Source organism: Terrapene carolina, unplaced genomic scaffold, assembly GCF_002925995.2.
Source record: "Terrapene carolina triunguis isolate 2854851 unplaced genomic scaffold, T_m_triunguis-2.0 Scaffold674, whole genome shotgun sequence".
Taxonomy (NCBI): domain Eukaryota; kingdom Metazoa; phylum Chordata; order Testudines; family Emydidae; genus Terrapene; species Terrapene triunguis.
Window position 1 is genome coordinate 464,094 of NW_020665025.1, and position 10,915 is coordinate 475,008.

General features: G+C 58.4%; 2 protein-coding genes across 2 annotated transcripts in view; one reads left to right on the forward strand and one right to left on the reverse strand.

Annotated features, from left to right (window-relative positions):
- The window catches only part of NUMA1 (nuclear mitotic apparatus protein 1), a 75,140-nt gene extending 74,993 nt beyond the window's left edge, over positions 1 to 147 (reverse strand). The window contains exon 1 of the mRNA XM_026659739.2: positions 87 to 147. The gene's annotated coding sequence lies outside the window, so the exon portion shown is untranslated. The remainder of the gene's footprint in view (positions 1 to 86) is intronic.
- Positions 148 to 459: 312 nt separating this feature from the next.
- Positions 460 to 10,365, forward strand: LOC112123137 (leucine-rich repeat-containing protein 51). The gene is made up of 5 exons (XM_026659762.2): positions 460 to 487; positions 4,402 to 4,499; positions 6,108 to 6,313; positions 8,803 to 8,951; positions 10,155 to 10,365. Exons 2-5 carry the CDS (start codon positions 4,415 to 4,417, stop codon positions 10,294 to 10,296), a joined length of 582 nt encoding a protein of 193 aa, XP_026515547.1. The 5' UTR covers positions 460 to 487; positions 4,402 to 4,414; the 3' UTR covers positions 10,297 to 10,365.
- The last annotated feature ends 550 nt before the right edge of the window (positions 10,366 to 10,915 follow it).

Consider the following 10,915-nt stretch of genomic DNA (forward strand, 5'->3'; position numbering starts at 1 on the left):
GCCCCGTGGCCGGGCGAGGCCCCTCCGCACCCCCGTACGGCAGCCCCGCCCGCCGCCGCCAGGGGCAGGCCCCGGCCCCCCTTTACCGTATTGCCTCGAAGCAGCGGGGCGGGCGATGCCCCGTGACTCCCCCTGCGCGGCAGCGCGGCCCTCACCGATTCAAACAGCTGCGCCGCCCCCCATTCCCCCCTCCCTATTGGCTGCAGGCCGCGTGTACGTCCTCTGACGCATATTACGTGAAGGGAACTACAGCTCCCAGGAGCCCTAGCGTGGGGCCGGAGTAGATCTCGCGAGAGGTGAGGAACTCTCGCCGCGTGCCCCTCTGGGAAATGTAGTTCCCAATTAGCCCCCCCGTAACTACACTTCCCAGCATGCCTTGCGGCGTCCGGGCTGGGTGGGGCTTTTGGTGTGGTTCTGGTTACCATAGCTACCCCGAGAGTTCCATATAGTGAGGGGAGAGAGACAGAGAGAGAGAGGAGCAGAGATGGTGAGTGTGAAAAATCTTTGCAGTGAGTGTGAAAAGAAGGGCCAGGGGCTAGTGGGCATGAAAATCTGTTCAGGACACTGGTGAGTGTGAAAAAAGATGCCTGGGGAAGGTGGGTGTGAAAATCTGTGCAAGATGCTATTGAGTGTGAAAAGAGGGGCCAGGGCCTAGTGAGTATGAAAATCTGTGCAGGGCACTGGTGAGTGTAAAATCCATGTAATTGCTTGACGAGTGTGAAAAGCTATGCAAGAGCACAGCGTACACGAAAAGCCGGGCAGTGAGCGTGGTAATTGTGCAAGGGCAGGCCGAGTGTGAAAATACGGTGCTGTAAATGTAAACCTATGATGTGACAGAGTGCGGAGCTCTGAACTGAGTGTGTAGCTCTGTGAATTGGGTGTGTAGAGCTGGGCAGGTAGCAGCCAGGGGGCGCAGCTGCAGGGGGTGCCCAGTTCCCAGGGCCTCACTTTCGGTGAAGCAGCGCTTACAGCGAGGGTGCCATTCCTGGGATGGCTCAGTGGAAACTGAGGCAGCTCCCCCTGCTCCCAAGAAAGACAGGTTCTAGTTACCTATCCAGGTTCTTATATGGCCCTCATCACCCTGGTATCTGGGTGCCTTAAAGTGCTTGTAACCTGCAAGTTGACTGTGTACAAATGGCCCCCGGCAAAGGGCAGAATTGGCATCCGTGTCCCAATTGCCAAACCGCATTCTGCCGTCGCTGAGTCCCGTTCAGCCCCACACTCTGGGGCGCTGTCCTTTGTACTGTAGTTGCTGTTTTCACAGCCTTGAGAAGGGTGTGAGCACCCCTGGAACGGAGCCGTTTGCTCACACAGAGAGATCTGTATTAAAGAGATCTGGCTCCAGCTTCGGGGACCAACTCACTCTGTCTTTCAGAAGGAGCCTCACTGCACGCAGGACGTTACCAGTCCAGTGGTGCTGTTTGTGGAGTAGACGTTTTCAAAGCGTCCCCTTTAACACCATCACCTCTTGTGCTGTATGCCAGGTGACTGCATTTCAAAGGCAGAGTGATCGCCTCATAGGAAAATGGAGGGGCCACGGGCCCTTGTTAAATGCAGGGGAGTTGCAGTCAGGAGACCACCTGGCTTGCCCTCTGGCTCACTGTGTGACTTTGGGCAAATATCTAACCCCCTATGTGCCTCAGTTTCCCCACCTGTAAAATGGAGGCAACCACACTGACTTCCTAATATGACACTTGGGAAGCTCAATGAATGAATGTTTAAACAGCTTTGGCCCTTTGGATGTGTTGTTAGCTTGTCAAGTGCTTAGGGACTGAAAAGCACTATTTGAAAATCAGCTCTTAGAAGATAAAACAACATCTGTGAAATCAGCGTGTCAGGGCAGAGGCAGCCGTGCATTTCCACCGGCGTGAAGGAAAGTATGCAACAGCCGAGGGCGGTGGAGAATAGTAACACTCCCAGCTTTCCAGACATTAGCTAATTAACTCTGCTGGGAGGTGAGCATGGTTCCCCTTACGCAGATTCATAGATCATCCGGTCTGAGCTTCTAGATAGCACAGGCCAGAGAATTTCACCCAGCCGCTGTGTTGGGGATGATAACCTGTGTTTGGCTAAAGCATCTTCCATAAGGCCTCCTGCCTGGATCGAAGAGATAGGAGAATCCACCATTTATTTCCCTGGCAAGTTTGTTCCAATAGCTAATCACCCTCCGTAAACATTGTGTTTAGTGCAGGGGCGGGCAAACTTTTTGGCCTGAGGGCAGCATCGGGTTTCAGAAATTGTATGGAGGGCCGGTTAGGGGAGGCTATGACTCCCCAAATAGCCAGGCATGGCCTGGCCCCCGCCCCCTACCCCACTCCCTGCTTCTCGCCCTCTGACGCTCCCCCCCTCGGGACTCCTGCCCCATCCAACCCCCCCTGTTCCCTGATGCCTCCCCCAGGACCCCTGCCCCATCCACCCTCCCCGCTCCCTGTCCCCTGACCACCTCTGGAACCCCCATCCCTGATTGTCCCCCGCCGCCCCATCCAACCCCTCCTCTCATTCCTGATTGCCCCCATGGGACCCCTGCCCCATCCAACCACCCCTTCCTCCCTGACTGCCCCTGGAACCCCTGCCCCTGACTGCCCCCCACCGCCCCATCCAACCACCCCTTCCTCCCGGAGTGCCCACAGAACCTCTGCCCCTGACTGCCCCCCGCCGCCCCATCCAACCCCTCCTCTCATTCTTGACTGCCCCCCCGGGATCCCTGCCCCCATTCAACCCCCCTCCCCCCCCCGTTCCCTGCCCCCTTACCGTGCTGCCTGGAGCACTGGTGGCTGGCAGCGCTAGAGCCGCGCCGCCTGGCCAGAGCCCGCCATGCCTCCACGCAGCACAAAGCACTGGGTCAGACCGGGCTCTGCAGGTGCGCTGCCCCAGGAGCTCACAGCCCCACCGCCCAGAGCATTGCGCCGGCGGCAGAGCGAGCTGCTGCGCGGGAGGCGGAACAGCGGGGGAGGGGCCGGGGGCTAGCCTCCCGGGCCAGGAGCTCAAGGGCTGGGCAGGAGGGTCCCACGGGCCAGATGTGGCCCATGGGCCGTAGTTTGCCTGCCTCCGGTTTAGTGCCTTATTTCTCATTTCAATTTGTCTGGCTTGAACTTCCAGCCGTTGGCTCTGGTTCTGCCTTTCTTCACTAGACTAAAGAGCCCGTGATCTGGCGTAGTCTCCCTGGGAAGGTAGTTACCCGTGGTAATCACGTCACCTCTCAACCGTCTATTGGAGAAGCTAAACAGACGGAGCTCTTTAAGTCTCTCACTCACAGGCATTGTTTGCCAGCCCTTGAATCATTTTGGGGGGGCTCCGTTTTGCACCCTCTTCAAGTTGTAAACAACCTTTTACAGATGTGGACAGCTGAACTGGAGGCAGTATCCGGTGTCCGGCGATCAGTATCCAGTCTCACCAATGCTGGATACAGAGGGGAAATCGCCTCTCTAACCCTGCTCACTGCTCCCCTCTTTGTACAACCAAGGGCCACGCTAGCCCTTGTGTCACACGGGGGACTCATATTGTTCATGCACTGTGACCCCCAGCTCCTTTTCAGGGTCACTGCTTTCCAAGATAGTCCCCCATTCTGTAGGTGTGGTCTGCATTCTCTGGTCCCGTACAGGGAAACTGAGGCACGGTGGGATTAGGGAATTTGCACAAGGAGAGAGTAGCAGAACTGGGAACAAAACTGCATTGTTCAATCCCCTTCTGGGCTGAGCTCATTAGCTCCGAGGGGCAGGCCTGAACTTCCTGGGCCGGGAACCAGCTAGCTGCGTCCATCCCTAGTGAATTCAGAGACCTGCGCTCCACAAAATTAAACGTGAAGTTAAATGTTGCCAACTTCAGCTCCCCTGCCCTTTTGATTGGATGCGGTATTCTTGTTCCTACCCTAACCCGTCATGTGCCTCGTGCTGTTAAACAGCTGCCAGTTCCACCCCAGAGGTGGCTGCACTCCAGAGGCACGGATGTGGAAGCCGCTGGGGTCGTCTCGGTTGAATGGCGCCATCTGATGGTGTTGTGACATCGTTAGCTTGCGGTGCTGCAGGTGCAGCCCGGTTCATACTAGTCTGGTTGCTTAAGGGGGGAATGCCATGATGCTGTGGGGGGGTTGAAGACGAAAATGTCCTTTGATTTGTGCTCCACCTCAGCAGCACAAAATATCGTTGGGAGCCAGCTAGTGTGTCTGTGCACCACTGCCCTCTCCTGGATGGAATTAGGACTACACAGCCGTATGTCATGAGCCCCGTACTGCTCGTTACTAAAGAAGAGGCTCTGCTAGTGGAGGTGGAAGGGCCCTGGACTTTGGACCCAAAAGGAGCTGTGTTCTAGTCCTGCTGTGAGGTGTGGCCTGGCTGTGGCTGTGACGCCTTAAGGGCTGTTCCGGTTTCTTTATTAAAATCCCTCTCCTGCGGTTTTTCCTAGCGTGGCCTGAAAGATGAGCGTGCGATGGGATTGCTGTAAGATCTCACTGCAGGCACCTCCTCTGGACTATTCCTTCCGAGGCATCAGCTTCATCCAAGGTGCGGCTCTTACTCTGCAAAGCAAACTAGCACAGACTTGTTTTGGGGGCGGGGGGGGGGGGGGGGGGGGGGGGGGGGCGCTAGGGCTCTGTCCCCACCACAGCTGTCGCTCATTGGCTCCTTAGCTGTCCTGCCCTGCAGAAAGGCCGTTTCATGCAAGGACCAGTCTCCCACTGGGGAAACTCAGGCCTGGAGCTCCAGTGCCTTGCTCAGGCTCACGAGAGGAGTCAGTGGCAGAGGTGAGAGGAGAACCCAGGCGTCCTGCCTCCCACCAGCAGCGCACACCCGCCCTTCCAGAGCCGGAAATAGAACCGGGAGTCCTGCCTCCCGCTTCCTCCTCTAACCCTTCCACGCTGCTTCCCGAGCAGCAGCACAAGGCACTGGGAGTGACCGGGAAAGGACGGAGAGCAAAGTGGGAAATAAGCCAACTGCATGTTTCAATGCTGCCGCCACCTCTGTCGTGTGATGGGATTCAGCCAGAGCAAGCAAAGCGCACGGCTGTGCGAAGGGCCTCTGTCCCCAGTGTCGGGGTCCCCCTGCAAAGGGCGTGTCTCTGGGCCAGCCTGGGCTGCTTTGAGTTATGCATGATGAAGGTGCCCTTCGCTGGCAGCTGGTTTAGTCTTAGTCCGCTGGCTCCCTGCTGTCCCACCGCCGCAGGCTTCACAGACCCGGCCAGGGAAGAGGGTCAGATCCCGGGAGCTCTCTCGCAGAGCAGTCCTGTTACCGATGCGGTTTGCCCGGCCGCACAGGTCTCCTAGCCCGCTGGCCGCCCTACTGCTGCGTTCTCATCAACGGCAGGGACAACGTCAAGCGATGTTGTACTCAGGGGTGCAATGGGGCAGTGCAGGGGGGGGACAGGGGGACAGCCCTCCCCCTTGGCCAGATCTGGGTGGCGTCATAGCGGTGCCCCTTCCCTGCTGCCATGACAGAGGGCCGGCCGGGCCAGCCTGGAGTGGTGTGGTGACCCTGTACACCAGGTTGCACCGCTAAATTTGGGGTGACCAGGCAGGTAACCTGCGCCCCTCCTTAGCAAAATGCTGGTAATGCCCCCAGCCAGACTCCGGGCCCTGCTGTCCGAGGTGTTGCACGGACACATAGCCCCTGCCCTGAAGAGCCCAGACGCAAGTGGAAGGAAGGGCGTACCATGACCTGTGCCCCGTGGCCCAGAGAGAGGGAGTGAGTTGCCCGGGGTCACCCAGGAACGTGTGGCAGAGCCAGAAGTGGAAGCTGGGTCTGCCTCACCTCGGCCCATTGCCTTAGCCTCAGGACCAGCATTTCCACCAGCTTCGGAGCAACGAGCAACATGGGTCCCTAAAACCCGCCGCAGACGAGCCTGGAGCCTGTTGCTGTAGAGAACCAGGCTGTGCCGGCACTGGCGATGAGCGCGGGGAACCAGCGGCGCCCTCCCTCTCTGATCCTGCAGCTGCGGGGTGGGTTAACTAGAGTGCAGGGACGTGCCCAGATACCAAGGTGATGGGAGCCGTATCAGAACCAAGGTAGACCGGGTCTGTGGCTGCCCAGCCGGTCACTGCTGCCGCCGACCGAAGCCGCAGCAGGTCGCGCCCTTTCCCTAGGCTGCTCTAACCCCCCACCTACTCTCCCCACTAGACCTGCTGACAGAGGAGCCCCGGGCTGGCCTCAAGGTGATCAAGCGCTCGGCCGGGGGGAAGCTGCTGACCCAGGCGGTGCGCCTGAATAACAACACCATCAATGAGCTGACCGACTTCGCCTCCACCATGGAGCAGCTGCTGGAGTACCCCGACGAGCTCTCCTGGGTCGACCTCTCCTTCAACGACTTGTCTACCATCGACCCGGTACGGCTGAGCGGGAGCACTGTGGGCTGGTGGCCTAGGGGGTTAGCCCTCAACGGGGCAGGCTCCTAACCCTGCTTCTGACACCGACTCCCCCTGAGGTCTCGGGCAAATTCCTGCCCCTCTATGTGCCTCAGTTTCCCCACCTGTAAAATAGTGGTGATACCCCTCCACCCCCTTTGAGCTGTGCGGTTGAAGCAGCGCCACAGCCACGTGAGTACAGCCGGATTACACACTGCAGCTGCTCACCTGTACATGGGATGTAAGAGCCAACACTGCCCAGGGCTAGCAGTGAGTGGAGGGGTTTGGGAGACTCCATTTCCAAAGTGCTCCCAGGTGGCGCCATGGCGGTGTTACTGCTCTGCAGCCCTGACTCACCAGACTTTGATTACAGCCCAAGTGCTGCTCACCGCCAGGTCCGTTCTGCCCCCTGCCCCGGTGGCAGAGGGGAACAACGGGCAGAGCAGGCTTGCTGTGGGGAGCGGGGCTGATGCCCTGGCCACCTTTAGGGAACTCAGGCGATTCAGGGGATCCCCGCCAGTCAGAGCTGCGGGGAGCTCGGAGGGACTCAGTGTTGGCCTAACTCTGCTGCCATTGTAAAAGCCCCCCGGAGTTCAAGGGGGGCTGACAGGCCAATGGTGAGCTCTTTCGGAAATCACAGCCCTATTGTGTGTCCCCTAAGCTCTGGGTAAAATCAGGCTGCTTTTCCCAGCTGGGTCCCAGTGTGGCCTTGGGTGAGTCCCAGCTCTTCCCTGGGCCTCAGTTTCCCACTCCGCAGAGCTGGGATAGTGGTCCCGCCCCACTGATAGAATCCTAGGTGCCGACTTCCCCTCTTTCCTGTGGGTGCTTGACCCGCCCCCGCCCCCGTTCCAACCCCTTCCCCAAAGTCCCCACCCCAACTCTGCCCCCATTCCAACTCCTTCCACAAATCCCGCCCCAGCCTCGCCTCCTCCCTTGACCATGCCACGTTCCCGCTCCTCCTCCTCCCTCCTGGAGCATGCTAACACTGCAAACAGCTGTTTGGCTGCGGCCGGGCGGAAAGTGCTGGGAGGTAGGCGGAGGAGTGGGGACGTGGCGAACTCAGGGGAGGAGGAGGTGTGGCGGTGGGTGAGGGGAGCTTGGCTGCCTGTGGATGCTCCGCACCCACTAATTTTTCCCTGTGGGTGCTCCCGCCCCGGAGCACCGATGGAGTCGGCGCTTATGTATAGAATCACAGGACTGCAGAGGTCATCTAGTCCAGTCCCCTGCACTCAAGGCAGGACTAAGTATTATTTACATCATCCCTGACAGGTGTTTGTCTAACCTGCTCTTAAAAATCCCCAATGATGGAGATTCCACAACCTCCCTAGGCAGTTTATTCCAGTGCTTAACCACCCTGACAGTTAGGAAGTTTTTCCTAATGTCCAACCTAAACCTCCCTTGCTGCAATTTAAGCCCATTGCTTCTTGTCCTATCCTCAGAGGTTAAGGAGAACATTTTCTCTCCCTCCTCTTTGTAACAACCTTTTATGTACTTGAAAACTATTATCCTGTCCCCGCTCAGTCTTCTCTTCTCCAGACTAAACAAACCCAATTTTTTCAATCTTCCCTCCTAGGTCATGTTTTCTAGATCTTTAGTCACTTTTGTTGCTCTTCTCTGGACTTTTTCAAATTTGTCCACATCTTTCCTGAAATGTGGCACCCAGAATTGGACACAATACTCCAGTTGAGTCCTAACCAATGTGGAATAGAGCGGAAGAATTACTTCTCGTGTCTTGCTTACCACACTCCTGCTGATACATCCCAGAATGATGTTTGCTTTTTTTGCAACAGCATTACACTGTTGACTCATATTTAGCTTGTGATCCACTATGACCCCCAGATCCCTTTATGCCTTACTCCTTCCTAGGCAGTCATTTCCCATGTTGTGTGTGTGCAACCGATTGTTCCTTCCTAAGGGGAGTACTTTGCATTTATCTGTATTGAATTTCATCCTATTTACTTCAGACCATTGCTCCAGTTTGTCCAGATCATTTTGAATTTTAATCCTACCCTCCAAAGCACTTGCAACTCCTCCCAGCTTGGTATCGTCCACAAACTTTATAAGTGTTCTCTCTAGGCCATTATCTAAATCATTGATGAAGATATTGAACAGAACCGGGCCCAGAACCGATCCCTGCAGGACCCCGCTCATTATGTCCTTCCAGCATGACTGAGAACCACAGATAACTACTCTCTGGGAATGGTTTTTCAACCAGTTATGCCCCCATCTTACAGTAGCTCCAGCGAGGTTGCATTTCCCTAGTTTGTTGGTGGGAAGGTCCCTGCTCCATGCTCATGAAGCCCTGTGGACTCCTGGGGTGATAGAGGCTGAGGAAAGGCAAAGCCTGGGTGGGGCTGCTTTTGACGGGAGGTGGGGGTCTTATGGCCCAGCTTACACCCTGGGGGAGGCTTGCTTTGTGTCCAGGCTCTCCACTCCCTCCCTCACTGGGGCTGGGGGGTCTGTGGCTGCAGGTGCTGACTATGTACCCCGACCTCCGGGCCCTCAACCTGCACGGGAACAGCATCCAGAGCCTCGGCGAGGTGGACAAGCTGGCCGTCCTGCCGCGCCTGCGCACGCTGACCCTGCACGGAAACCCCATCGAGGAGGAGAAAGGCTACAGGTGGGGCAGAGGGGCTCAGCCAGCTCGTGCTTCGGGGAGAGGGAAGGACGGTGGGCGCAGAGAAGAGCCCAGCCCTGGGGAACAGCTCTCTGCCCTCTGCTGCCAGGGTGCCCAGAGAGACGCGCTCAGGGCCCCATCCACCTCCACTGGAGTCAATAGACTCCCGCTGCGCCCTGCCCAAGACCCCACACCCCCCCTCTGGGATACACAAACCAGACCATGCCAAGGGAAAACTTTTAAAAGGCTAGGCCCGGCTCCTGTCAACCCTACTCACGAGCCAGCCTGCCCCATGCATGTGCGTCTACAGATCCTCTCCTCAGTGCCAGAGGACAGCCAGGGCCAGAGACCCTCATCAGGCTTAGGGTCCCATCGTGCTGGGCACCGCACGTTCACATAGTGAAAGTCCATCCCCAGGCCTCACCCAAGGTCACCAGCAGGGCAGGGCAGCGGCAGAGAACCCAGATCCCCTGAGTCCCTGCCCGGTCTCCTCGCTCACGCTGGAGTTGTGTAGGCCCCAAGCAGTGGTTCTGGACTGGTCCTCGGAGAATCACTTGCCGTCGCTCCGAGACGCGTGACGGAGCAGGCCGGCCAATCGGATTTGAAATTCAATGATGCCTCCACTATCCGGGCTCGACCAGCTGTTCGTTAACCCTGCTCCCTTTCGGGAGACGTGCGACCCCACTCAGGCAGCAGGGTCCGAGAGCACGGAGCAGCGGCAGCAGGTAACGGAGGTGCTGACGAGCTGTATTTGTTCTTCAGGTCTAGTCCCTTGCAGCGTAGGTGCCAAGATCCACCTAGCCAGGGAGGAGCCCATGGGCAGCGCATCGCTGGTCTTGCCCTTGATTTTATACAATCTGCTCTGCTCCAGAGGCCCAGCTGCAGAGGGGCCCAGTGCCAACGTGATCCCAAAGGCACCCCGATCCGACACCCTGTGCTGTCTGGCCCTAGGAGAGAGGCTGCAAGGAGGCAGATCAGGGACTCGTGGGCAGCACTGATTGCAGCAGTTAGTTCTGGCCCCCTGGGGAGAGGAAGCAGTGCCTCCATCTACTACCGAGGGCTTCTCTAGGCCCAAGCTGGGGCGTACCGCGTGAGCTGGGGGGAGGGGAGGAGAAGCAGCCCCTGGCATTGCGGAGGGGAGGCCAGGGAGTAGCCCTGGCCTGATAGCCCCCCCCATTCTGGGCCTGACCGGCCGCTCTCCCACAGGAGCTACGTGTTGTCCGTGCTGCCCCAGCTGAAGTCCTTCGATTTCAGCGGCGTGACGAAGCAGGACCGCTCCACCGCCACCTTCTGGAGACGCATGAACGTCAAACCCAAGAAAGTCAAGAAAAGGCGGGACGACTACTGAGGGGACGGGCTGAAGCAGCATCTGCCCCGTTCAGCGGGGCCCAGCGCCCTGCGGGGGTGGGCGGCGTAAAGCCCGCGTGTTAGCGTAGGAATAAAGGCTTCGAGCTCTGTAGGGTAGGACGATGAATCGCTACGAGGGGCGGGGCTCAGTCAGCAGTGGAGACGGACGGGGAGGGCTGCCGTGGCAGTGGGCCGGGTACACACCTGCCATTGTTGGCACAGAGGGTCTCTGCTCGGCTCGCTCCACCCGCTCTCCTGAGGGGCTGGGAAATGCCCCTCCTCCTCTCCTGGGATCGGCAGGCAGCTGGTGGGGAAGAAATGGGGCCCTGGGCCTCCCAGGAGGTGGTTGTGCCCCCAGCAGCGGATGAGCTGGCCTTGCCCGCTGGGCTCCTTTAAGTTGTCCCAGCCCCCTTCCCGCCTAGCCAGCTCTTCTGAGCTGCCAGGGAGAGTCCATCTGTGGTCAGGAGGTGCCAGCGATCCCACGCCGGCTGCTTCCTTCGCGGCTGAGGATGGGGCAGCACCACTCCCGGAGGCTCTTGTGCCCCAGGCTTGCTCAGGGGGGTTCTCTATGGCTAGACTGTAAAGTGCAACCCTCCATCCCCAGCACATCAGACCCAAAG